Raw genomic sequence first — 27484 nt, forward strand, 5'->3', positions numbered from 1 at the left:
TCCTAGTAAGTTTCTCTCACCAAAAACTGAAGGATTCGCCACAGTTCGAGCAATAATCGGTGCTTTTTACATACCAGGATCTTCTCTAACGCCCGGGCTTTACGCTCCAAATCTTGCGGTAGACTGCTTCTTTCGAATCCATGAAACTCGAATCGAGGATCGAATCGAATCGATATCAAGAAAGGAGTTCTGATCACCATCGGCACTGCTACGTCTCCAGATCAGCAATTATAATCAAGTAAACTATAACCTATAAGATGTAGCTTACTTAGAATGTGGAGTAGCATGGGATCGATGCTGGCAGCGTTACAGCTGCAGCCGTGTGCATTACATCCCCGACCCCGGTCCTGACAGCTACCCTCACCTCCATTGCAAAAAGTGGCCAGACGTCGCCAGGAGAAAACGAAACTTTTCTGCAAGGATTGATAGACGACTTGACTAGTAGTCAGGGTTAGGTATGTTCTTTCTTTTTGTTGCTAATGCTGCAGTGGATAGAGGATTGGCTAGCAGTAGTAGTGAGCGTATGGTAGTGGCAGTTTTGTAATAGTGGTGATAATATGGCCTTACGAAAGCATACCTAACCCTAGAAGCACGAAACTACCTGCGGTGATAGATTCTCAGGGAAAATCTAGACAGATAACAATCTCCGTATGCAGGAAAGCTTAAAATACAAGTATGTACCTACGTAGAGTAGGTGTGTTCTAGATCTATTATGTGGGGGATCAACGCCACCCCTCCGGCCTCCCCTGCAGCGGCCCGGATAACCAGAAAAGGTGGGGTAGGCAACTAGGTGGGGCGTCTAGTATACCTATCCTCTATTTTGTAAATTTTCCAAACGACTCCGTACGAGTATGGTTGGGGACACCTTGAGCCGGAGTGTCAAAGTTGCCGAACTTCGAGGCTTAATGGCCAGCCACCACAACACATTAAAATTAAAATGGCTCTGTAGAGTAATAGAGAAAGAGATAAATAACACTGTAACAGAGCCCAATTAATTTTATCTGTTGTGGTTGTTGAGCTATTGAGTTTCTAAAAGTTGGGTTTTTGGTGAGAGGCTGACTAAATATCGCACTTCCACACCAATAATTACCCGATTAGGAAATACTTTAGTACATAATTACCCGATTGGGAATAGACCACTGATGCTGGCCAATATCTTGGCATAAATCTACTGTCTTGGCATTTTCGGTGCGATTTGGTGCTAAGTAATTACTAGACTAGGAAGGTGATCTTCACTGGGGACCAATGTCGCACCCTTCCGTCTCTAGGTGTCCCCAACCATATGTTACTAAGGTTTAATGAAAAAGAAAGGTATAAAGCACGCCCTTCCCGGCCTCGAGCCTCTGCCAGCCGATTGTAAGACATTATCCGGATACACACTCCTATGGGCAGCTCTTGCTGCATTCTACCATATGCTCTACCATCGTATTCAATTAACCTTCCATCCGTCACTACCCTCGCATTAAATCCTCAGTACGTATTTGGTTGATGGTACTTTTGGTGCTGTTGCCGTGTGGTCTCCGGGCTGCAAACAATTAATGAATTATCAATCATCCAATCTGATCTGGCGTTAAATTCGCCATTCGATCTCTGATATCTTATCCACTTCCGTCACCACCTTCGAATCAAGCATCAATATCCCTCGCCTGCATTTTTCATATAGTTGTCGGGAGGTGTCATTTACGGCCTCTGCTTTTCCCCGTCACTACCATCGCATTCAATATCCGACATATATCCTCACAACTCATAATTATACACCAGAATTACCAATTCTGAACGAGGTCAAAGAAAACAACGCTTACGAAGACTCAGTAAACGCACTAACGTGCACCCTATTCGCCCCCCCCCCCCCTCCCCCCTCCTTCCTGGCAACCGACAATTGGATTATCGGCCCCGAGCAATCGAGGGACGGAGGAAAGCCAGATTCCAGGAATTCTATAAACGGAAATCGACAAAGACACGTTCATATCACCTGTATCTCTAGAGAGAAAGTCATACCCGGGTTTGGATGCAAGCAGTATGAGTAATAAATAAATAGATGGAGGAAGTCAAGCAAAGAGATGGAGCAACTGCAAGTACGCGGAGGAAAGGCACGAAAGAGATGCCCAGCAGCTAAACACGGTTGAAGGTAGTCTCCTAGTTGCTCAGGGCAAGATTGCACTCGAACATATGGATTCTTTGGAACACGATTTCCTTGATATATTATATATCCTTCCAAATTCAACACTTATTCTCCCACCCGTCATATCTCGCTACATGGTTTGGCAATGGCTCTATGTTGATTTCTTCGATAAAGTACCCAACATTGAAGAGTATGTGGGTAAGGACAACCTGGAAAAGCGAAAAGCACAGGAAGCGCTGGCAGGAACGCGGCCGGGAGACACAGCTTGAGCTCTACAATAAGGACAATGCTGAGAATGACAAAGACATGACGGCCCTCACCATGTGGAACGACCCCATGGAGTGGTTCTACTGCCCACTTATGGAGGAGAACATGAAGGAGCAAGGCCAGGAGTGGGAAGTCACGGAGCATCGGTTAGAACCAGCAACCAACAACAGAACGTAGCCTAAATTAGTCGGAGATAATTAGAATAGGAAATGACGGGAGGGTGATGAGGAAAACAGAATTCAGATTGGGAAAAAGGATGGAAATTATGGACGCAGAAATGATAGGGACGAAGAAGGCTGTCAAATACTATAAACGGAACTACATGTATCTACATTACCCCGACATTTCATGGCTTGCATGAACAAAAATAATAAAATAAAACAATCAAAAATCCTCACTCAAAGGCTCAGGGAGGATTCAGGGAATTAGAAAATGAGCAGGTCTCCCTCTTTTCTACTCAAATTATTCTTTCGCTAGTATAAAAACTATGTTCGTTACGATGTTGTCTAATCTTCCGTCTAAGTAATTTGCCTTTCCCCCCAGTCGATCAGTTGATGTATCCTTTTGTGCGCAATTAATAGCATGTTGAATTTGTTCCCCTTCATATACGTCACGAGGGTAACAACGGGTATAAGCCTGATAGGAACAACCAAAGATTTGCTGATTAAACTATAGAACCATAAACGACGTAGTTGAATATCTAATAAGTATATAATTATAACCTGCATATGCAATGTGCTTTTATAGTCTTCTGATTGGTTCATTGAGAGATGTTTTTGTTTCACTTGAAACATGTTGTGTTGGATATTAACATAGGGTATTATATTGTGCTGAGTGGTGTTAGAGTGTTAATAGGGTTGCTACTGGTTCTGGGAATCGATAGTGGTTCGATTTTAGCGGTTTGGTAGCTGTTAAAGGGATATACCTGTAGTTTTAACTGGAGAAATTGTCTGACTTATCCGTTGATATATGGGGATAATATATCAGAAAAGTCACATATTGACCAGATCAGATCTAGATATAGTGATGGACTTTGCCTGCCAGGAGGGGTCGAGGGCCGCGCAGCGGCCTGAGAGCCCCAACTGACAGGCAAATAGACAAATAAGCCGCAAAGCGGCTTGCCTGTATATTAGACTGATTGATATACATATACTCCTAATCCCCTGTGTTTAGTAGCAGAAAGTAGGCCAATCTAAATCGAGTGATTGATCATGACTAGGCTTACATCTTACTTGAAATCCAAAAACAATAACTGAGCTATCAAGTATCAAGCATCAAGTGTATAACTATTGATTCCAACCCGTAGTATATATACTACATACATACACACACTGGAGTTAATTAAATATTATCAATTACTAACATAACGCCACCTTTACCCTCACCAAACATCTCGCATACCAAAGGCAACATTAATAATATCTACACCGTAGAATAAATACGAACTAGCGCGATAATGGATGTGAACCCTTACTATGGCGTCGACTTTGACTATTATTATGAGCCTGAACCGGCCTCCCGACGCTACCCTCTCTTGACCATGATTATAGCCAAAATAATGTTCGCCATCTATTCTAGTCCGGTGGACTTCATCATAGTGATAGGGTTCACTGTATTTTGGTTTCTCCTCCTGGCTATAGTCTCGCTGGTCGTGCTTGGTGATTTGTTACGTATATTGATGCTCGGGTGGGAGTCGTGGGAGCGGGATGCTGCTATGCCTGTATATGGTAGTAGCATGCAGAGGAGAACTAGGCGTAGAGGAAGGAGATAAAATACTTGGAGGGTACTTGAGGAGGTTTTAAAGACCGCGGCGATATGATGGAGCCTTTCTAAAGGTTTTGTGGTTGAGATATCTTCATGGAGAATATTAGACTCGTTTAGAACTGCCGAGTGACTATGTATGGTTAGAGGACAGAATGAATTGAAATTACTGCTTACGTGTTCTGAAATACGTCAATTCCAGATGCTTCCATAGTATGCTATTCCATTAATGCTAGATATAACCTAAAGGAAATACATCACCGGGATTCACAACGATTCTGTGAACCAGATAACCATATGCGAGATAGAAGAGACAGTTATATCCTGGAAACTTTTGGTGCTAAATAATTCTGAAGCCTGATACTACACCATGGCATGAGTCTTGAGCTTATTCTCAGTATTAGTTATGTAAGTGTCTTTTCTGGGCGTAAGCCATGCAGTGTTGGAGGAAATGTATAATAGCTCTTTGTTGCCTCCATAATATTTGAAGACCCACCCGCCGACAGGATTTAATGAGAGAATATCCGACAGAGAGGTCTTTGAACGGGATTTACAAGAGTATAAGCTTTGTCCTAATATCCTGTTGCCGAATAGACTTGAAAAAACATCACTGATGTGGAATCGAGTGATAGATCATGACTTCACACTCCCCACGTCGTTTGAAATCCGAAAGCTATTAGTTATAATTAGGATATATTATCAAGTATCAAGTATCAATAATTGTGTACCATACCCTAGGGCAGCCCTCCATACTTCACTGAATCCTACAGTATAAGTATGAAGCCATACCTGCCATCTGTCCCCACCACACACCCCACGCCAACAAGACGTATCACATATCCGCACGAACGCTATTAGTATATATTTACACGCCATAAATTAACTCAAGACAAGCGTTAGTAATGGCCTCCTACTACGAGTACTTCTTCAAAACTGAACCGACCAACACCTATCCTCTCTTAACCCAACTCGCGGCTGAGATTTCAATGGCCATGCATAACTTTTCGGACGAGATCAGGATGTTGGCGTTCACCATACTTTGGTGCATCTTGGTGACTATAGTATCGCTGATCCTGTTTTGCGACTTGTTGAAGATATTGCTGCAGTGGAGTTGGGGGACAGTTACTATGCCGGTGGATGGTAAGAATGAGATGGCGGAGGACGTCTGTAGAAACTATTAGGAGTGAGAGCCTTCAAAGATTGATATAGAGAAACGAGGTAGAGTTGATTTTTTATGTGTACCGTAGTGAGGTCTCGATGATTGTCGGTTGATACAATTGGCTCTTTAGAAAGAAATATCTTTTAAAAGCTAAATATAGAGATGTAGTTGTTTCTTAGAGGTTTATCCCGCCAAAGTTTGAAGGGACTATATATTACTCTGCATGATTATCGGGAATATAATGAATGAGCCTTCAAAGTTTCTACCTTGATTTCTTGACTTCGATTAGTGAAGTCAATTACAAGTTCTCCTTCTTCGGCTGTCTATGCTACCCACGTAGTCACCATATAATACCTGTAGAGGGTCGTAGTTTGATGAAAGATCAATCTACTATACAGAGAAACCTATCATAATTCCACCCCCTCGAAACTTCATCCCTATCAAACTTCCAGCGTTCGGAGGGAACAAAACCTGCGGTTTGCCAACAAATACCTCTCTCCAGATTCCATCCCTCCGATAATTCCAGCAGAGTTCGGCCATCGCGGGGGTGGAATTATGATAGGTTTTGCTGTACTATAAAATTAAAGAATACTTATGTACCGAAAGGTTTTGCTAAAACCTAACCTACACCTGGCGCCCTGACCATTGAATGGAATATAGCAGGTATGGCATCAATCACGATCACAGCTGCAGGCCTACGTTGTGAGCGGGACAAATGAAAAAAATGCTGCCCTCTCTAAAGTAGACGCCGAGGCAGTGTGACCTTGGATCAAAGTACTTCTTGTTGATTGATAATAAAGATAAGGTAAACAAGTGACTCGCTATTGTTGAAATAGTCGTGGCCTAGCTGCTCATATGTAGATCGATCGCGCAGCCCGGCCCTGACGGGGGCTTGCCGTTCTGTCTCTTCGTTAGCCATGACTTCGTCCTTTTCCAGCTCCCCGTCTTCTTCTTTTATCATTTCAAGTACGCTAAACTTACTAGTTTTCATCGAAGATAGGTTAATAGATATTGCTTTTATATTGGTCCCAGCTGTTCTTTCGATCATCCCCAACAAGCCTAACTGTAACCTCTGTACTACTAACAATTTTTCCTCTTAATGAAGGCTCACTGTGTATTTATTAACTTGAAGTTACCCCACGATTGGCCGGATTGTTTTTCCGGTAGGCCGTTAGCATGCCCAGGTCACTCTGTCCCCGATTCTCGCTCTCGGATTGTATAGATTAGTAGTACTTCATACTACAGCTGGGGTTTTATATGAAATAAGCAGACCAAGTTGTCGGGTTAATTAATGCTGAAGAGTAGGAGAAGACCTCTGGGGTAGGGTGACAGGGAATCTAGTCTAATCTAGCTGGATCAGCAGCCTGGGGTGGTCATCGAGAATGCGAACTGCCTGATGGATGACATGTGTAAACTGTGCCTTCCATGTATTGAGTACAGCTGACATGACATTTGCCCTGTATATACATGATGTCGACTGGAACGCGGCACTATAATAGATGCCACAGAATACGTAAAGGATATCGATCTCAGATTGGCAAGCTTTCGAATTCAGCTTTTAACTCATACATCCCAGCGATAGCTATATAGCTCTACTCTACTTTACCTTTCGGAGATTCTTGTATCCCTTAAGAGCAGTATATATATTGAGACTATGATGTCGCCGAATACGAATATCGAAAACCTCAGACAAGCTTTTGGATTTAGCCTATTGTTAATATTTCCGGTTCCAGGATAGTACTAGTAGAGTAAGACTAACAACGCCCCAGGCTCCAGCGCGTACCCGGGAATCCCTCCCACTGGCGGGAGTGTAGCGGTTGCCAAGTCTTCCATCTGGGGTTAGGTTAACTTTATCCAGGGCCTCACAGGGAAGTGTGTCGCACTTGAACCTACTTTACATGAGGCAAGATTTAATTACATGTATTTCACCCCGCAAACCGGCACGGTAAAGAGAATTTCTTTGGGGTATGCCTGTTCCTATGCTTGTTCACTCGTAATTTGACTGCATTCCTCGTATTACAAAAGTAGCTAACTTCATAAACTGAATGAAAACTTTCCTTTTCTTTTTTTTCTCCGGCCCCGATTGTCGAGTCTGGCCTAGCAGAGCTCAAAATCGAGAAAGGCAAATCAATAAAAAAGACTAGTCTTCAATAATAAAAACATTCCCGCCCCTAGTACAACCAACAAATGAAACCAAACGCTAGGTACTAATATAAACGCTTAAACATGCGCATCTGACTTCTCTACCACCTGAGAAGTCCCCTTCTCACCGGAATAGCTCTGAACAGGGGTTAAATCTGAGAGGACCTCGCCCGTTTCCTTAACATGGACCCTCGCAACCTTTGCATCATCACCGTCAAAGATCTTTGCGATCTCCTCGAGGGTTGGCCCCTTGGTCTCGACATAGTAGAAGTAGACAACGACCAACTCGAACGCGATCCAGACACAGTAAAAGATGTAGTATTTCCAGCCGATCCTTTCAAGGGCAACGGGGTTGACATACTGGTTGAACACGAGAGCAATTTGAACACAGAGGTTCATCAACCTGGTTTTTTGTTAGAGCTTGATGTGCAAACCGAGAGACTGAAAAATGAGGACTTACATGAGACCCTTAGCACGGATGCTGTACGGGAGAATCTCGACCGAGTAGGCAACCAACAATCCGGACCAGGCGAAGTTGTAGGTAGTATTATAGATAAAGATCATGGCCACAACTGCCTGACCTGCAGCCTTGGATTCATGGAGCGCGTACTGGGCGGAACAGATGGTCCATATGATGAATGCAACCAGCATACCGGACGTGGAGGCCAAGAACAAGGGACGACGTCCAAACTTATCTACGGAGAACGCAAAGGAGATGGCAACAATCCAGTTCCAGATAGACAACCCTCCGTTGATCTTGAATTGTGTGTCGGCATCTGTGATACCGATGGTATTCATGACAACACCAAAGTAGTATGAGACGAGACCGTTACCAGACCATTGGGAGAAAAGACCCGCAGTCATGATCAGAATCATTCTGTGGCGGTTACCCTTGGTGGCAAACAGTTCTGACCATCCGGTGTTCTTGCTAACACTCTGCTCCATCTCAATCGTGTGCTTGATTTCCTGGTACTGGAACTGGACAAGTGGGTCCTGGGTGTCACCGTTGGCGTGATATCTGGCTAGGACATTCAGGGCTTGCTCAGGCTTGTCCTTGGATAGGAGCCAACGTGGTGACTCGGGGACCATCCAGAGACAGGTGAGCTGGATCACTGAAGGGAGAGCTTGCATAATAGATGGGGATCGCCATGACCAATCGCTTTCCATCTTGAAGGTTCCATAGGTCACCCAGGTGGCAATGATAGCTCCAATGTGCCATGTTGTGTTGTAAACAGCAGTGACTCTACCTCTGTGTTGGGGATGGCAGATCTCTGTGAGAAGAAGGGGAGCAGAAGCCTGGGAGATAGAGCAGCCGAATCCGATGAAGAATCGGGAGCAAACGAACATGGCAAAGTTCTGGGAAGCTGTTTGGATGGCAATACCGAGCATCATGAAGAAGATTCCAGTACAGATGGCAAGACGACGACCTAGAAAATCGGAAATATAGGGCCTATGGTCATTGTTAGTTTATGAAATCCACTAGATGGTGTTGAAGAAAAACCTACGCGAATGGAAGACCACAGATAGACCCAATACCCATGATGGCATTGAAGAGGCCGAGAATTGATCCACTAGGATGGTTAAAGAAGTCCTGCCACGCAGGGACCATCTGTAAACCGTTCATCATAGATCTGTAATACATACCATTAGTATATATGCGTCAGAATATAAGTGGTTAAAAACATACCCATCGAAACCAGTTGTTGCAGAACTCAAGATAATGATTGCACAGAGGCCATAGAGTTTTCTTAGACCTGCATCTTTGTACCAGGTAACCTCTGCGAACTTTGGTGCCTCAATCTGGGCTTGGAGACTTTTTTGGTTAGGATTAGGAACCATGGTGACTGCCTGATTCTTTCAAATTGATCGTTTGAAAGATCTAGAGAATGATGGTGAGTGAACAGGAGCTACTATCAGGAGCTGGGGAAGCGCGTCCTATATGTACTTTCCATTGTCATGGCTTTCGCAACCCCACTATATTAAAAAATTACACTGTAACCATGTTCCTGGGGCCAATACTCAGTTCGACCCCAGAGAAATGTCGCTTACACGGTCAGTGTCAGGTTTCTCCGCGCGGGGGTTTGTTCTTCGTGGGGTTTGTATGTTACCATAGGCCAGGCCATGCCGTACATCGACGGTCCGTCGGGATTGAGGCCCGTTATTCCGTCTCCCATGCAAGGCAGCTGTTACATAAAGGTACCGGAAGAATTAGCCTCCAAGTTTATTTCCAGGTCAGGCGGTTTTCCTTTATTTTTGAGCCGCTTGCTGAGGCTAAATGTTGCACAAAATCTCTTCTGTGGCTTGAATTGCTTTACGATTTTGTGGGGTCCATTTTTGCGGGCCTCAAAGCCGGGAATTTCACATTTGTTTTTCTTTCTAGAACACTTCGTGTAGGCATACATATGCCTGCAAATCAGTTATTCACCAATGAAATAGGATTAACTTTAATGCCAACTGGTATAACAAGCACATACATTATGCGTTGTAGTGATCAACTTCTCTTTTTGCCCCCAGATATATCTAGGTTTAGTTATGATTTCCTAATGATCACCTTCGCCGCAATTTATCGGTCAGGCCACGCCAGTACGTATAGCCAGTGTTGTGATTTCGTATCCAGTATCTAGGCCAAACTCATATATTTTTGTCCCTCAAGATAAGCATGCTGTGATATATTTTTAAAAAAGTCTGATCACACCTCTATTAGCAGTTAGATAGCAAAAAACTGCAACCTTATCTCAATGAAGGTGGTTTTATGATATGAACCGCTCCAAAATTGATGGCATATGGCATTCAAACTGTTGGTAACGTTTGTTGGACCATTTTTATTTGATACTATAGTAGAGTCGCCACACAGAGAGCCGCAGAACCACTTATTACTTGGTGGGAAAGCTGGGGATTGTGGGGAGAATAGAGTTCGAAAAACGATTAGTCTTTCCCCGCGAGATCGGTCATAATATCGTAGAGACGACTCAGCACTAGCAAAGTACCTACATGGGGTCAACTGGGAAAAGATTGGTTGACAACCATACGTGAAAGCACAGTAATCACGCGTTTCCAGCTGCGCCATGGGTACGGTACCACTATGCGAAATATATTGAATTTTTTCCAAATTTCGGCTAAAGCCTGTAAAAATTATTTTCATGCGGTGCAGGTTGCCACTTGGCGCCAGAGACTTGTGGGCCCAAACTCTTAGGTTACAAATTCCTGGGACCCAATTTCTTTGCAGGTGGGGTTGTTTTAATATCAGAAATAAGTTGATCGGTTGATTATTCCGATTTTGGTTCCTGGTATCGGATCTTTCGAGTTTTGAGCTTGTGATTGTGGCTTTCGTGACACACATATTTATCGTACTTGAACGACGTTGAAGGCTAAGCTTCTCGTGATATCCCGGAGATCACGAGTGTGAAAATTCTATTTGTTTAGGTGCAAGTATAGATGAGGATCCCTAGTTAGGATAGCTTGGCTGGTGTTTGATCATGAACGCAAATTTGATGTCGCATCACAAGATCTCTTAGTTCTTCGGCCCATAATAAGCTGAACTGAGCACAAGATAGTGGAGGTTCCCATATGTAGAGTATACTATTGACGATGTACTCTCGTAGTTCAGTAGGTGCACCCGTTGCTGGAAATCTAGGAAAGTACAGTAGTAGCGTAGATATACCTGTCATCTGATCTTCAATGTATTTAATATCTCATCAGAGTGACACCCAGGGTGCTTCCAGCCGTCTCAATAGCGTGCTATGTAGGAATTGCTGTATAGGTGTCGCCTGAAAACTCAAATGCGTTTATTTTGCGCTGTATTGCATTGCGGCGCGCTCCTATTGTTCTTGTCGGTATTAACAGACACAAGATAGTGATTTCCTCCTGTATAGATCTAGTATGGTAGGATTCAGGGCGTATAGAGTAGAGTTTAACCCCCCACCTGAGCGCCCCGAAGCATTCCGACGCTGTCGTTGGATTTCGATAACCCCATGGGTAGCGTCGAGTGCTGCATGCAATATGTCCTTGAGCTCATGAGCCAAAGTGACCATTACCGTGTTATTCTCTAGCGTGCTGTACAATACTTAGAAAGCAAGCCTCACCTGCATAGCCCTAGTTAATGTATACGTGAACTGATACCATAAGGAACATTGTGCTACATGCATCCACCCTATTGCAGCCATATATTTCTTCAACGGTCAGAAGTTCCGTAGGCACGGAACTAGTCTAGCTACATTAAGCCATTTCATCAAACCACCTCTTATATATCTCAAGTCTTTTAATCACGTGGATCTTGGCCCCTACAATATGTACAGGCTTCACGCCGCAGCTGTACTTTATGTTCCTGTGATTGGCAGGTGCTGTGCCCCTTAGCCCCTAGATCTTGGCAATATTGATGGCGCTGTAGTCCTATCGTGAAATTGACCTCATACTATACATGTACCCACCATACGTATACATGTAGTGAGATAAAACACCATATTCCACTGGCGCACTACATACTAAATGTGGGTTTGAATAAATGAACGTAAGTGCTTATTGAGCAACCAACCACATGAATTCCGATATATCTACATGTAGAATACTATCTGTGGTATGGCTGGGCATGATTTACTCACTAGCCCTTTTTAAGGTTGTTACTACCACGTACCGAGTGATATTCAATGACTCAATTCATATTAACACTTCAAAGGTTAACGTTTCATCTGCGCAGAACTAATCTCCGATATTCCACTAGATATATATTCAGGAATTATATGTTCACCGAAAACATGTACCAAGCAAAATTTCTGCCCTCAGCGACATTAACAAAACCCTGCAGCGATCTGATTTCCAAATATAATCCTCAACCTTATTTCCCTATATCTCACAGCTGTACTGCTCAATATCACATACGGTACCTGCATTGATATTTCATAAGCGTCTACATCTAGACCCAATGTTAGGGTCAGGGATCAATTGTCCTCCCCGCCCAGCCAGTACAAAATTGACTAAGCACAGCAACAGGGAATACCGGAAACCCAAGCCGAATTAATTTACATGGTCAGTGCTAACGTGGGGTACATGAGTGTTACAGCACACCTTCTCTCCACCCCTTCTACCTAACTGCCTTTACCCCCTTCTGCTCATTTTCTCCCACCACCGGAAACATATCTCCTACATCAAAATGTGCACGCATTTTTGATTGGGTTGCAATTGAGGGGTACATATACGTGGAGTACTCTATATCAATGCAGTTCATCGGTGATAGAAACGCCGATGGCGCGGACTAATACCTTATCCCATCAGTACCGACAGGATCGAATATTACGTGTCTATTATTGATGTATGGTGCGCACCATCATAAAGGTGACAAGTCAGGTTTGGCGGGTGGAACAGGCTTGGCAGGAATTACCCAAATATTGTAGATAATAAATCGTTATTTTAGGGCAGAATAATTGACTAGCCTATGAATATTTAGAAAAAATTGGTTTTAAATTTTCTATATATTCTGAGCCTAGTCAAATATTCTTCCCTAAAATAACGATTTATTATCTACAATATTGGCCTGCATATTTGGAATGTTGTTGTCTACCTCCTGCCAAGCCTGTTCCATTCTGTGAATGCTTGGCGCATTTTACATACAAAAATCCGCAATTTCAAAAGCCTAAGGCTTTTTATCCAAGATAGATATTAAAAATCGAGAAAAATAGAACTAATATTTAGCTTTTGTACTAGAGTTCTATTTTTCTACATTTCTTTTAACATTTTTCGTTGAAAAGCCTTAGGCTTTTGAAATGTCGTCCCAATGTGTCACCTTTATCGTGGTGCGCACCATAATTAATCCTATATGTACCTGCAGCGAATTGGTGGCACAGGTAATAGGAACTTAGGATCTGTTCACTGACAGCTGGACAATGCATGGTGATTAATTAGTACCAGTTCATATTATATAGTCGTCTAATTATGATATAGTTTTAATTTTTCGTTTATTATATATATTTGAGATGGATGTGAGGCTGGTTATTGGCCGTTCTTAGCGAGATGAAAGGAGGGGTAAAAATGATTTAATGCATGTAGTACAATATCATAGCTATAGCCAGGTAAGTTGATTGAAGTTGTGCCTATGGGCGCCGCGCCGGACACGACGGGTCGGGGTTTTGGAAAAAGATTACCTACCGAGCATACTGGAGTCTGCGTGGTACCTGGAACTACTACATGTATGCATGTATGTATGATATGAATAAAATAAACCGCAAAGAACCCAGAGATAGGTCAGTGTTTGATTTCCTTGTTATCCTTGGATCCACATAATACTACGCCGACAAACCAAACCGACTAAAGAGTATACTCCATTCAGGAATAGCTCTATAGCTAAAATACCGGATAGGAAAGAACCACGTTCATTTTCAACAAGTAGGCCAGCTTTACTTTGCATATCTGACTGATAACGAAACCGTGTATTTTGTCAATGCATCTCGACACTTTCCTCCTCCCGATAATCCGCAACTGTATATATAACTATAAGTAGTCAAAGTGACCTCGTATCTGTTGGTCGAGTACATATGTAATTACATGTAGTCTCCCACTCTTCTATTTCATAGAATTTTTACATCAAGATCTCGTTCTACATCTATCACAATACTCTACTTAATCGAGTGACCGAGCATGACGCGATATATACATAACTCATGAATAATCACTCGATTCGAAGGGTTACATGTAGATTATTGAGATTATCGGCGCGAGTCCGGGAGCGATGTCTTACCTATCATGAGACGGTTATTTCTGAGAAATCTACAGAAGATCATGGTTACATGTATTTGTCTTTCTCCATTAATTAACCAAGTCACTTAACAATCCCGTTCTCCTTTTTCAACACAGACCCACGATACTACTGGATGCTCTACAGAATAAGGAAGGCTATAACTGGCTGGAATAGCTTTGTTAAATATACAAACCCAATTCCTCAAACCAGTTGAAATTAGTACGGAATCTAGATTTAGGTATCTTCATATAGATATAGTATACAACCCATCCTTATATATATATGCAGCAGCCGATTCTTTTATAATTATACATCCACCGATCCTATCCAGACCAGGTTGATTCAATCCTACTCTTACAGCCCTAGGCCGACGAAAACCAAGCTAAACAACTCAGAAAGTAAGCTTACCAAAACTCCCTTTGACATTATATATTCCGCACTATCTCGGGCTTACTAATTTTATATTTAACCTTCGCCGCCGGGGGCCCGCTTCCGTTTCTCCTCCTCGCAAGCAAAAACACCCCAAACGTAACCAGAATAACAAAGAACGCCACGCCACCAAGGACCCCACCAACGATGGCGCCAACGTTCGTGATGGTTTTGTCGTTGTCGGCATTTGTGAAGTTGAAGCCGGTGGGGAAGCCTCGCTGTGGAGGGGTGGTTTCGGTACGGAGAGAAGAGACCTCGCCCGGCGAGAGACTCTCGGGCGCTTTTGAGGCTGCATCGCGGAATCTTTCAAGTGATTGCTCGGCAGTTCTTGAAGGCGTTAGGGTAGAGTTATTTAAGGAATTAAGTGAAACTCATGCTCACGGGTTGATGGCGCCAACAAAACCTTGCTGGCAGTGGCGGCCTTGCGAACAGTAGAAAAATATGGGATCAGGGCTGGTAACGTTGATGGTAAATGTAGTCAACTAAATGTGTTACTGATGTTAGAAAAAAATAGCTAATAAGTACTAACGAACAAGTATATAGGAATACTCAACTATCTCTGTATTGAGAGGAAGGGGATGAAAACCAGAGAAGAAGCCCTTTCCAGTTGAATTATTGATTGGTATGCATGGGTTATTAAAGTCCGCCTGTACCGCCGAGTGATTCTACGCGTTCATCTGTTGTCAGCATAAATCCCACTATTATACATACAGCAGTCAAAAGGAAAAGGCCCAAAAAAAGAAAAGCCAACATACCAACGGATAGAACTGGAACTGCACCCTATCACCCGCATCCGCAAACACCTGTTCCGGACTGAACCTCAACTTCAAGTCGTTGCCCTCCCTCCCCACCATCACCACAAACAACCTCTCCCCATTGCAACCGCAAGCGATCAGTAGCTGTAAAAGAATGACGAGGTGAATAATATAGTATGCATTCAGCATGGCCAGCAGCATCATTAACGTCCCCACACATCTCCACATGCGTGCGGATAGAAGAGGTATTTGTATTGCATTTTTCCATCTCTCTATCTCTCCCTACTTTCACGTACGGTATATTAAATATCGAAGAGCGGTAGATAATGCTGGTAACGTGCGGTTTCATTACAGTTTCGGTTGATGTTTTAGCAGTTGACGGGGGACCGGGGTCTGACCGGGTTCGATGCACGTCAACGCACAGCTGCAGTGTTTCGCTTTGGGGAACTTGCTTCCCTTCCATGCGTAGAGTATTCCAGTATCAACATAAAATTCTCTCTATGCATGCAGCTATATTCCTTGGTGGCGGCGGGGGTGGAGAAATACTATGAGCAAACATAGGTAGGCGCTTTGATAGATCTAGCTTTTAAATAACTATATGCGGGGCTTCCGAGTGTAAGAACTAGCAAGTATCGAGAGAGAACAGGAACACCGTTGTTACACAAACATAGTACCTCAGACCCACTCTGCTCGTGTGGTTCCTGACAAGGTGGGGGCGTCTCAGTGGCAAGCTCCGTTCAGGTCCTTTAGCCTACATGTACACTTTACCTAAAGACCAGGATGTACCTACATACATCGCCGGCTTGCCACAACTGGACTCTCTCCCATCATAATGGATTCTTTGGTTCTCCCCCAGCTTGTATGCCACAGATATATTTACCAGCAGTTAGCTCGCCCTCCGCACTCTATCCAAGTCTGAAGCACATCTATCGGACCAAAGCTTCGTCCCATACAATACACGCGACACCCCTGCCCAAGACAGAGATCTGCCAGGGATTGACATTGCACCTACTCCACATATACCCAGAGGTAAAATTATTTAGAAACAGGGTTTGTATGGCTGGTTTGGCAAATAAGACCCCTCCCATATACCTACATGAATAATTATAATCTTACCACGCGCAGCTGAATGTGCATGCGTCTCACTCGTAGCTACAGGACAAGAATACCTCCGGTTTGCCAAAGCCATTTGCTTGGCCTGCCCCATCTGTTTCAGGAGAATTGCGTATGCTCTGCTTCCAAAGCAGGGGAAAGCCCGCGGCCTGGGTTTATGATCGCAAACGTACGAGAAGGGTAAGAATGACCGGCCGTTACCAAGATGATAATCTAGAAGGCGAAAGATTTGGCCAGCTAATGCTCCAACTTGGGTGCGCAGGCTCGAACATGGTCTCTGGGTTGATAACGGCGGGTAGTGCGGTGGATCAAGTTGCTCAGATGGGGACGGTGCGGGGCTGGCTTTGGCCTTGCTTCATATGGCATCTATTCAGATGTGATGAGTGGATATACAGCTCCGTCACAGTATAATATTGCACAAGGCTTCAACCAAGGAAGTATTACTAATAGGCTCTCATATTTGATTGGTTCTACACGGCAGGCCTTCGTTAAGCATTCCTGCGTTGGGTTCTACGCCTGCTCACCAGATCACCCGATTATACGCTTAGATAGAACCACAGGACTTGACTAAAGGACTGGCTCTTTTCGTCTGAGAGGTTTTAGCCGTTGGCTCGCTACATGTGTGTAGGAGGGATATACAAGAGCGCACGAGCGGCCGGGAGTGCGGTATGAGCGGAACCGGGATCCTGTCGGGAGGCGATAGTGAAAAGAATAAAAAGTCCGGTGACCTTAAGCTGCATATTTATAAAAGCATTTCTCTGCAGATCGTTCTGACGAGTGATATACCGTGATTGGAATCATTTACTTTTGTCACTGACTTCCGGCCCATGAGATTCTTGCGGAAGATGCTGGAATGAGATCCCTGATGCCTAACTTTTCGGCCTCTTAATATCTAGTCGAGACTAGAATTGGTTGGATCGACCAGTCTATACGCGTACGTACGGGATGTTGTATTCGTGTGGTTGATCGGCGCGACTAGATGCATGCACACTAGACTTAATTGATCAAGAAGAAAGAACGAAAAGAAAGGAAGTAATGGTGGAAGCGGGCCTAGAAAGAAAAGATTTCCGACCCTATAGTTGGTGCATATTTGCTGGTGGTAGATATCGATAAAGATAGGGGTTCGCGACGGCACACCAGTGCGGCCAGTACCATGTCACAAGAATGTTTCCTGCTCATGAGCTATATTTCAACTCCTGCGCGCGTTATACACGCGCATATACATATACACTTTATATATATGGCGTATTTTGTTTTCGGCTAAATTAAGCTACCTAGCCTAGTACTGGATATCCTCGATTTCACAATAATGATACACAAGTACCTCCTTACAGAGCTCTCCCACCATATAGCCTTACATATATAGAAGCACATACTGTATACTTTGGTCCGAACTTAATCCCCCCCTGTCACGCCTAGAGTGCCACTCACGTTGAGTTTGGTTACCCTCTTTTGGGAGCGCAAAAACGGAAATGATCGTTTTGCCTACAAATCTGGGTCGAGTGATACTCCATGATTCGGAGTGGAACAAAGAACGTTTGCGGCAAGCATTTAAAATAGCGAGTTGAGATTCCGTTACACCTTCTACCCCCCCCAAAACACACACACACACACATTTTTACACACGAAGAAAAATTCCCACTAACCAAGCCGTTAAAGAAAAAAAAGATATATGCATACAAGCAAAGCAAAGTAAAGCGCCCAAAAGCAAAGAAGAAAAAACATTGCTTCATCGGAATTCATGAACCAGGAAACCCTTTTTTTTGGCTCTCTCTCTCTTACTGTTACCAACCGCTAGAGCCTCGCACTACGCTACCCGTGAAAGATTAAAAAAGAATAATAGGGGATAGTTGGTTTGGTGACTAGCTTAATACTTCCTCCTCTTCGCCTCCTCTGCCGCGGCCCGTCGCACGTCTGCGCCGCTCGCCTTCTCCCACACGTTGCCGCCCCACTTGATGGCGCGCTCCGCGATGGCGGAGGGCCTGTCGATGGCTGGACGGACGTCGAGGTAGAACACGGGCTCGCCGGTGGGCTCGGGCGCGCCGGAGTAGTAGTCGATGACGTAGCGCACCTCCTGGCCGTCTTCGCGGAGGACGTACCAGTCGTGTCTGTCAAACGGCGGGGGTCTTCTCCTGTCATCAGCACACGATCCACCACGAGAAAAACCAAGAAAAAAGGAAAGAAAAAGAAAAAACCTACCCGTATTTCTCAGGATATACCCTCCCCAGCATCTGCAAGATCCTCGCCTTCGGCGTCAACTCCTTACTCCTCCCCTGGAACCTCAACAGCCTCGGCCACGGCTGCTGACCCTCACTCTCCCTCTCCCTCTCCCTCTCCGCCTCCGCCTGCGCATCCTGCGCCTGCTTCTCCCGCAGCGCATTCATCACGCCGCCGCCAAACTGCCGCTCCCACTCGACAATCTCGCCCCACGCGCCCTCGTTGAGAAAGTTGTGCACGGCCACCATGCTCTCGACTGCGTCCTCGGGGATGTGGTCGTTGCCCTTGCGCTTCATGGCGTTGTACATCTGCTGCGGCGACGGGTACTCCCAGTTGCCCTCGCCCTTGTCGGCGCCGCGCGGGATCGACGACACCTCGCGCTCCGTCGGCAGAACGAGCTTCTGGCCCGGCGCGCGCGTCTGTGGAAGGTTGGAGAACATGAAGTTGAGAGGGTTCATGCCTGAGTCCGAGGGCTCTTTCTCCTCGCTCCCGGGGGGCACGTAGGGGCAGGCGGCGGCGTCCTTGGGGGGCGCAGCGGTCTCGGGCTTGTGCATGGGGCATGATGCCTGCGGGTATGGGTTGGATTTTTAGCTGGGGTCAATGGGGGAGCTTTGGGGGGGGTGGGGGGGGGGTGGGGGGGCGGGGGTCTTACGGGAGGCTTGCCACTGGTGGGGTGGTTTGGGGGGGGGCCTCGGCGGGGTGCGGGAGCACTGGCGGTGGGTTCAACGGGATCAGCCCAGAACCAGCCCATGGTGAAGATATAATCTGACGGAGGAGGAGGAGGAGTTGAAGGTAAAGAAGTTGTAATTGATTTGGTGGTGGCGGGGGCGCTCTTCAAGGTAGCTGTGGGCGTAGTAGGAAGAGTTGTTCGTGGTGGATGTGGATGTCGGACAAAGTAGGGACCTGAGGTTTTATTTCAGAGGGTGGAAGAGGCGGTGGAGAGAGAGTGAGTGTTGGTGAGGTTGGTGAGGACCGCCGTTTAAAGATCGCTTATTCATCGATCCTCCCATCCGATCTTTTTTTTTTTTCCCCCGAGACGTTTTTTTATCCCGGTAGCTCCCGTGCTTACATGTACATCCTGGTCGAGAAGGTGCACCGAACGGCGCTATCTCGAGCCCTCCAAAGACGACTACATGTACATACACACTGGACACTCCCGCCCGATCAGCCAAGTACATACATGTACTCCACGTGCACATTTATGGACGAGCGACGCAATTTACAGGTGCTCAGAGGAGAGCTCTCAGTCGTACCTAGGTGACTACAGGCAGTACTGGTGGTATGTACATAGTCCTCGGGGGTGAGCGCGGGAATGCGGCGGTCGGGTTATAATATGGGATGCTCCTGGAAGAGATAACTATTAACTACGCATGCTGACCTTCTTGCTTCTTAAAGTTGTCCAAGACTGGCTGCACGCATATTCAATGTTCTGCCCATATATATAAACAAGACCGCACCCACGAAGAAATCATGTACTACATATGTAGCAGCTGCGATTTCAGTGCTTCGTGCCGTCGATCACAGACAGCGCTGCGAGCTACAACACCGGCACGGTTTGAACCTCCGAGCTTTGTTGCCAGCCCGACAAGCTACAGATATATATCACCATGGGGTGTGGACCGCAACAAACAATCCAATTGACCAAATAAACTCGCATGCAACCAGTGTTTATTTGTGTGTGTATGCAGAGCCGTCATGAGTGAGTAGCAGCTGGCCGACGTTGGGACCAACACTGGAGGTTGAACTCACCCACTCATTGTTACCGAAAGAGCCAAAACAATGAAAATGTCTGCCCAATCAAACAAAGAGGCATATTATAAACAAGTGAGCTTCATCAAGCGTCTTCCCTGGTTGGTTGCGATGCCACCGACTGATTGGTCAGTTTGCGCAGATAAACTTTCCACCTGTAGCGGCATTGTTGGAGACAAAGAATATGTCTACACCACCCCCCATCCATCGAGAACCCATATACTTCAAAGACCCAAGGGCTCCCTAGGATTGCAGATGAACTTGCTTATTTTTTCCTCTTTCTCACTCTCTCACCCTCCCGGGCCAGCACGACGATATCGGTCCCCTCAACTTCATCCCTGAGGAGAAAAGAAAAAAAAGGGATTCCTGGGATATCCATATATAAAAAAACCCTTAAAACAAATCAATCCATTCCACCTCCACCATGACAGGACTAGGCTTCATCACCGACACCCCACGGTCCGGTCTCCCGACCGAAACCGCCCCCCCACTCACCGCCCTCCCCCTACCGCCACCTCCACCACCCCCCCGGCGCTCCCCGCCCCAACGCCCCGAATTCAAAGCGCCCCCCGAGCCCGCCGACGAATTCGGCGACCTCCCCCCACCCGTGCCGCCCACAGCCGACGAAATTGCCGCCGAGGCCGCCGAAACGGCGGCGCTGCGCGCGCGGCAGAAGCTCGAGATGGACCGCAAGATGACCGACACGTCCGAGATCTACGACCTCCTGATGGCGCAGCAGGAGGCCGCAAAGGCCGCGCAGGCGAAGCGCGAGGCCCTGGGCCTCGAGGCCAAGGAGGAGGCCGCGGGGGAGAAGGACGCGAAGCAGGAGGGCGCGGAGAAGGACCCGCCGTATGAGCGGGCGCTGTCGTCGCTGTCGTCCGAGTCGGATCCGCTGGACCTGCCGCCGGAGGTTACGGCGAAGCTGACGGCGCGGCGCACGGCGAGGCGGGCGGAGGAGGCGAGGAAGCGGCGCGATGCGGATATTGAGGAGATGAGGCTGATAACGCTGGCGCTGGCGGCGAAGGAGAAGCAGGCGGCGCAGGAGAAGGCGGCACAGGAGACCGCGGAGCAAAAGCATGGTGGCCAGAAGGAGAAAACTACGGCGGAGAGGGCGGCGGCGGAGAGGGCGAGGGCCGATGCGGAAAAGTTGTCGGCGGCTGCGAAGGCGGCGGCAGCAGCAAAAGCAGCAAAGACGGCGGCGGAGGCGGAGGCGGAGGCGGAGAGGCGCCGGCAGGCACAGCTGAAGGCGCAGAAGGAGCGGGATCTGGTGTCGGACGACGATGTGACGGATGATGATGACCCGGCTGATGAAGGGTCGCCTCCGCCGCTTAGTGACGAGGATAGAGCGATTCTAGCGAGGATAGAGCGGGAGGAGGGGCGGGCTCACGCCTTCGCGGACATGATTGATAGCATCTCGTTCACTGTTGAGATTAACCACGGGCTGCAGATGAATACCTGCCCTTACTGCCAACTTAACATTGGTGCTCTGGCTTATGATGTGGGTACTTTTCCTTTTTCTTGTCTTTTTACTCATTGCACCTGTGCGTCTGCGTCTGCTTCTGGTAGAGGGTTTTGAAATTAGTGCAAACACTCCCCCAAATCTGAAATGAATTAAACAAATCCAAATCCAAACCTTGCTATCCTAATATCCCTATTACTGCTTTGTTTCTGCTTTGATCCGCGTTACATGTTGACCCAATTCCACTCCACGATCCCCATTATCAATTTATACCCAGCGCTCAAAGCATTGCATTGCATTGCATTGATTTTCCCAAGAGAAAGCCCAAAATACTAAAACAGCACTCTAGGAGAAAAAAGCCCATCTATTAGCCGATCTTGCTCGCGAAACTGACGACGAACCGTTTCCACGCGCCGACGAGATGATACACGGGCCCGGAGCACTAGGTATGCATTCGTGTCATCCATTTTTTCCCGCCCTCAAGCACTTTGGCACAAAAAAGGTTCCATTTTTTTCTAACACAATGGACTCAAATAGATTTGGAATACGACGACCATGCAATGAGGCGATGGATCTATATCGACCAGCGGACGCATTGCCAGCACTGCGGTATAGAGTTTACAGAAGTCGGCATGGTGCGTATCATTGACCCAAACAATACCCTGCAAAAAGAGAAAAAAATCATAACTAATCATAACAACCACAGAGAAAACTCTGGTTCACGGGTGCTGAACGAAGGGCTCAACTCCCTGACCTTCCAGCCTCTGTAGATCTGCAGAACAGGAACCACAGGATACGGTGCCCGTACCAGAGGCGGCGGGCGGGCTATAACCACCTGGCGCAGTGGGGGAATGCCAATCCACTCGATGGACGGAGCTTTGCGACTCTGCCGAGGAGGAATAGGGCTGATTTGAATCATCTGTACGCTCAAATGGATGCGATGGGCGACGACACTTATGGTCTTGAACTCATTTATGTACGAATTCATACGTTCCCCCCCCCCCCCCCCCACCCCACACACACACAATTAAGACTCTTACTAAAGACTGGGATAGGACAACATTCCTCGAAATCTCTCGGTCGATGCTGTTCGTACTGTTATAAGGTATCCCTACAACACCGAACTGAGCAACTCTCAAGCACAAGAGTATGCAAGAGCAGTCCGCCATGTGTTCTGCCCCTCTTGCCGTAGAAGACTCCGCAGGAGGCCGTACAAAATAGATGGTGAGGAGCGTCCCGCAGCAGAGGTAATGCAAAATTCTTCCATAACATTTTTATCTTCACCTTATCCTTCCCCTCTCCCCCCTCTGCTCCCCGCCTTCTTTATTCGACTAATTCTCGTGCAATCTCATAAAGACACTTGAAGAGCACAGGGCAAAGTGCAATCGAGTTCCTCTACCTGCAGACTTCATAGGATGGATCTCACTTGAAGTGAACCAGTTCTTGGGCAAGCTACGAACCGCATACCCTGCAAAGGCAACCCTGATAGCAATCTCTGAGCAGGTCAAGTGGTTCCACAGATGGAGACTAGCCGCAAACAGCACTGTCCCATTCACTATACACGGGATAGCTTCTCCTGACATAACCGCGGGCTGGCCTCCGGTACCACTACCCCCTTGCTTCGTCGGTAACGCCGCTGTAGTTTTGGCCGCCACGGCTGAACTTCCAGTCCCCCGTGCTATTCCCTACCGCCCTTATCGTGCGCATGATGGTACCACGAAGGATGATCAAGGACCCGAAGGGGAGGACCCAGAGGATGACCCAGAGGATGACCCAGAGGATGTGCCAGAGGATGTGCCAGAGGATGTGCCCAAGGAGAAGGAGAAGAAGGAACCAGAGGAAGATCGGTCGTCATCCCTTGAGCCCGCCTCAGACGACACTGATCCTGAAGATGATGTTGAAGGCGACAATCTAGATGATGACGACGTACCTAGCGACGATGACGCCGATGACGATGATGCCGAGGAAGAGGAAGAGGAAGCCGACGACCCGCTTAGCGAAATCAGCGAAGATGACGACAATGGGGACGAGAGCCTCCTCAAGGATTCCGATGTGCTCAAAGGCAACGCCCGCGCCTCCAGGGCACGACGCGCCGGATTTATCGCCCAGCAAGCCGCCATGCAAGAGACCAGAGCGGCAAACCAGGCCACTCTCGACAACCTCGGTGCAGAGGCAGCACAAAGAGAAGCCAAAAGGGCGGCATTGACCGCTATCGAAGAAACAACGGGTCTTGATGCAGCACAAATGAAACAGGCGGCCAATCTAAAGGCCTCTAGCAAAGGAGGTCTTACGGCGGTTGACACCGTCACACAGAAAATAGCGGCAAATGATGAAGCGCTTCAAGCCTTTGCTACGGGAATTGAAGGCGCCGAAGAGGAATATGCGGGAATAATGGAGGCGATAGCAGCAGCTGTAGCTGCGGAGAAGGAAGGTAAAACTTCCAAAAAGGATGCTATGACAGATGCGGAGAAGGCAGCAAGAGTAGTAAGGAGGGCGGCCAGGCTCGAAAGGGCACAAAAAAGGGCGGCCAAACAAAATACCCGGGCAGCTGCAAAGGCTGCAAAGGAGAAGGCGAAGGCAGATGCGATGAGCGCAGAAGCAAAAGCGGGAAAGGCAGCCACGAAAGCAAGGCAGGAAAAAAAGGCGGGGAGCAGGGCACGAAAGAGGGCAAGGAGAGCCCTCAAGTTGGACGCAGCGGCGAAGGCAGCCAAGGCCATTGCGGATGAAATAGCCAGGAAGGCAGCAGAAAGGGCAGCAGTACCTAACCCAGACCCATGCCCGATTATTGAATTCTTGTGTGGCAGATTAGCACAGCCTATAAATCCAGGGAGTGGATTGCGCTTTTCCACGGGAATGAGGAAAGTGACCTCGCGCGTGATATTGGACGCACCTCCTGGTGCTTGGGTATCTTTCATGTTTCCGACGTACGACAATACAGGTTACGCACCAGCGCCAATGATAACCCCAGTAACACTCGCAGCATTCGCTGGTGGAAACCAGCCTTACCAGAAATATAATATGGGCATAAACTACTTCATGAGGCACCTAGGTTTCTCTGTTCCGCAAGGGGCAATCACTCACATTCACACCGGCCCGGCCAAAACGTTTATTGCCAAAGGAGTTGCTGCTAGATCCCCTGGGTTCATGAGCTGGTTGAATCCTGTCAATATCAACCATAATCACATTACTAGGATGTTGACATCTTTGTCTATATTAGGGAGACAAGCACAAGCAATCACGCTAAATGCTGCCTTAGTTGCTGCCGTAGGTGCGAGAGGCCCTGCTCTCGCACCACCCCCAGAAGTACTAGCCGCGTGGGCAACGGCAGCTAACCTCACGCCCGAAGCTATCACGGTGATGGAGGAGGCATCAATACCCTTAAGGCTAGCTCAGATAGCTCCTCCTCCTCCTCCCCCTGCTCCGCCTCCTGCTGATTCTGGCCCCCCTCCCCCTCCCCCTGCTGATTCTGCCCCTCCCCCTCCTCCTGCCCCTCCTGCCCCAGCTATGAGAAAGCATGGAATCCTTGTGTACGAGGGGGCAAGCTATTATGCCGCCAAGAGGAGGAGGTTGCATACAGACATGAATCCATTATTACACTTCGCTGTTGCCCCCGCGCCCAGTGGAACACTAGAAGCAGACAATATCAGGCTTAAAGCTTTCGTTACAAGGTCTAAGATGAAACGTTATGTATCACCACATGGAGTTGGAAGACCCGGTAAGCGGCGTAAATGGCACTCTGGGGAAAGCGTTGAATCCGCAAACTTGTTAGTAGCAAAGTCACAAGGAGTGGTAGAAGAAGATAGTGATGATCATGACGAAGATCAGGGTAAAAACGAAAGTGGGGCTGAGTCACAAAGTAGTCAAGATCTAGATCAAGAAGAGACCGATATCGACGATAGTGGTGTAGAGGGTGTAGAGGATGAAGAAGGTGAAGAAGGTGAAGAAGATGAAGAAGATGAAGAACATGAAGAATCAGGCGATGAGGGGGATGATGAAGAAGAAGAAGAAGGGGGTGAGGACGACAGTGAAGACGGGAGTGGAGAGGCAAGTACTGCGCAAGAGAAGCCAGGAGAGGCCACCGAATCAGATGAGAATGCGGAAGATGAGTCGGAGCTTGATGAATCATCGACTGCAAGTGACGAAGGAGACACAGACACAGAAAAGAACGAGAGAGGAAACCGTGGCAGCCCAGAGAGACTTCAGCTCGCCACGTATAGGAATCTGGCGAACTACAGCCCACGAAAGCCTCGAGCGAGTACCTCCTCCGAAGAGCAATCTGGAATGTCAGTACAATCCGACGCCGACGATAGTAGTGATGGAGGTACGGCCTCCTCCTCGGGCATCTTTCTGTCGGTCTACCAGAATCCAGCGAGTGTGTTATTACCCACGACTCCGAGAGTATCTGGGAAGAGTCCATCGAAGCCCAGGTTGCCGTTAGTCAGGTAAGCAAAGCCAGAGAATAGACCTCACATACCATGAGAATAACTACAGCATCGCTGTATTTCAATGTACTACATGCTGACCCAAATGCAAACAACCAGCATAGACCGGAACGCTCCAACATACACCCCTCAATCCCGCCTGCTCAGAACTTCCGATCCCGCATTTCACCTCCAACACCAAACATAAACTCTCAGTCGAAAAGAAAAGAAACTGGGCCCGGACTAGCCCCAACACGCCTTGGTTGATTGTATTTAATTTCTATTCTATTTTTGATTTCTTGTTGTTACGTACATCATGTAGCTAGTTTCCTCCTCTCTAGAGTGTTTTGGAGTAATTCGTGGAAATAAATCTTGTTCATACACTATCACTCGGGGGTATATACAATCGCATCTGCCTGTAAACTACACCTCTGAGATGCCGTGAGATCAGAAAGACTGTATTTGGCAAACTGGATTATTTAACTACTCAGCTGATGTCAGTGTCGGTGAGATGAGTCGCGAATTCACCTGTTGGTTGTGTCAATGCCAAGGCGGTCATACTTTGTCAGCAATACATCTATTCTAACCCTAACCCTTGAGATGTAGCTGATTTACCTATCTTTAGGACTGTTGGGAGTGCTCTAAATTGTGAGGGTCGGTAAAACTCTATATCAAGCGTCGCCCTACGCAAATAACACGGAGTCTCTTCTTGGCAGGCCGTGGGTTGCGGGCACGGCGGCATAAAGCGGCAAGCATAGACCGCCCAACCCGCCTCCACGCCGCACTACCACCTCCACACAACCAACGTCTACTTCACCCATAAAACATTCATCAAAGCCGGATATCTTGTTCTGAATCGTATACCTCGCTTATAGGTAGTTCTAATGTGTGCTGAGGAATGTTGCTGGATGCTGCCTACATAGGTAGCTAAGTAAGCAAACCGCTTACTTCGTTCAAAAACAACGCCTGAAACTACCACGCTTACTACAATAGATCTTCCGGTCTGACTCTGAATGCTAAATATTAGACCGTGTGCACCTGTGTCGAGCATGTACCTGTGCTGAGCACCTTATAATAAAGGCAGCATTTTAGCCACCATTTGGAGCGGATCCCTAGAGATCAGATAAGATGCTCAGCACAGGTACATTCTCGGCACAGGTGCA

The 27484-nt window shown here is 47.0% G+C and overlaps 5 protein-coding genes across 5 annotated transcripts; 2 read left to right on the forward strand and 3 right to left on the reverse strand.

Moving 5' to 3' along the window:
* Nucleotides 1-2275: 2275 nt before the first annotated feature.
* On the forward strand, nucleotides 2276-2566 carry LAJ45_03390 (uncharacterized protein; the record flags this gene model as incomplete). Its single annotated transcript, XM_046112977.1, has 1 exon — nucleotides 2276-2566. The coding sequence occupies one exon, from the start codon at nucleotides 2276-2278 to the stop codon at nucleotides 2564-2566; it is 291 nt and encodes a 96-aa protein (XP_045973854.1).
* Nucleotides 2567-7529: 4963 nt separating this feature from the next.
* Nucleotides 7530-9625, reverse strand: LAJ45_03391 (uncharacterized protein; the record flags this gene model as incomplete). The annotated part of the gene is made up of 6 exons (XM_046112978.1): nucleotides 7530-7854; nucleotides 7912-8901; nucleotides 8957-9082; nucleotides 9139-9264; nucleotides 9443-9495; nucleotides 9560-9625. 6 exons carry the CDS (start codon nucleotides 9623-9625, stop codon nucleotides 7530-7532), a joined length of 1686 nt encoding a protein of 561 aa, XP_045973855.1.
* Nucleotides 9626-14540: 4915 nt separating this feature from the next.
* On the reverse strand, nucleotides 14541-15563 carry LAJ45_03392 (uncharacterized protein; the record flags this gene model as incomplete). Its single annotated transcript, XM_046112979.1, has 5 exons — nucleotides 14541-14560; nucleotides 14633-14934; nucleotides 14989-15089; nucleotides 15162-15272; nucleotides 15363-15563. The coding sequence occupies 5 exons, from the start codon at nucleotides 15561-15563 to the stop codon at nucleotides 14541-14543; spliced, it is 735 nt and encodes a 244-aa protein (XP_045973856.1).
* Nucleotides 15564-18342: 2779 nt separating this feature from the next.
* On the reverse strand, nucleotides 18343-19443 carry LAJ45_03393 (uncharacterized protein; the record flags this gene model as incomplete). Its single annotated transcript, XM_046112980.1, has 3 exons — nucleotides 18343-18601; nucleotides 18675-19258; nucleotides 19345-19443. The coding sequence occupies 3 exons, from the start codon at nucleotides 19441-19443 to the stop codon at nucleotides 18343-18345; spliced, it is 942 nt and encodes a 313-aa protein (XP_045973857.1).
* A 1422-nt stretch (nucleotides 19444-20865) lies between these two features.
* LAJ45_03394 (uncharacterized protein) lies at nucleotides 20866-26529 on the forward strand (the record flags this gene model as incomplete). The annotated part of the gene is made up of 7 exons (XM_046112981.1): nucleotides 20866-21939; nucleotides 22250-22346; nucleotides 22438-22535; nucleotides 22607-22876; nucleotides 22956-23147; nucleotides 23257-26342; nucleotides 26442-26529. 7 exons carry the CDS (start codon nucleotides 20866-20868, stop codon nucleotides 26527-26529), a joined length of 4905 nt encoding a protein of 1634 aa, XP_045973858.1.
* Nucleotides 26530-27484: the final 955 nt, after the last annotated feature.

The sequence above is a fragment of the Morchella importuna genome (genome assembly GCF_003444635.1).
Source record: "Morchella importuna strain M04M26 chromosome Unknown Morimp01GS007, whole genome shotgun sequence".
Classification (NCBI taxonomy): domain Eukaryota; kingdom Fungi; phylum Ascomycota; class Pezizomycetes; order Pezizales; family Morchellaceae; genus Morchella; species Morchella importuna.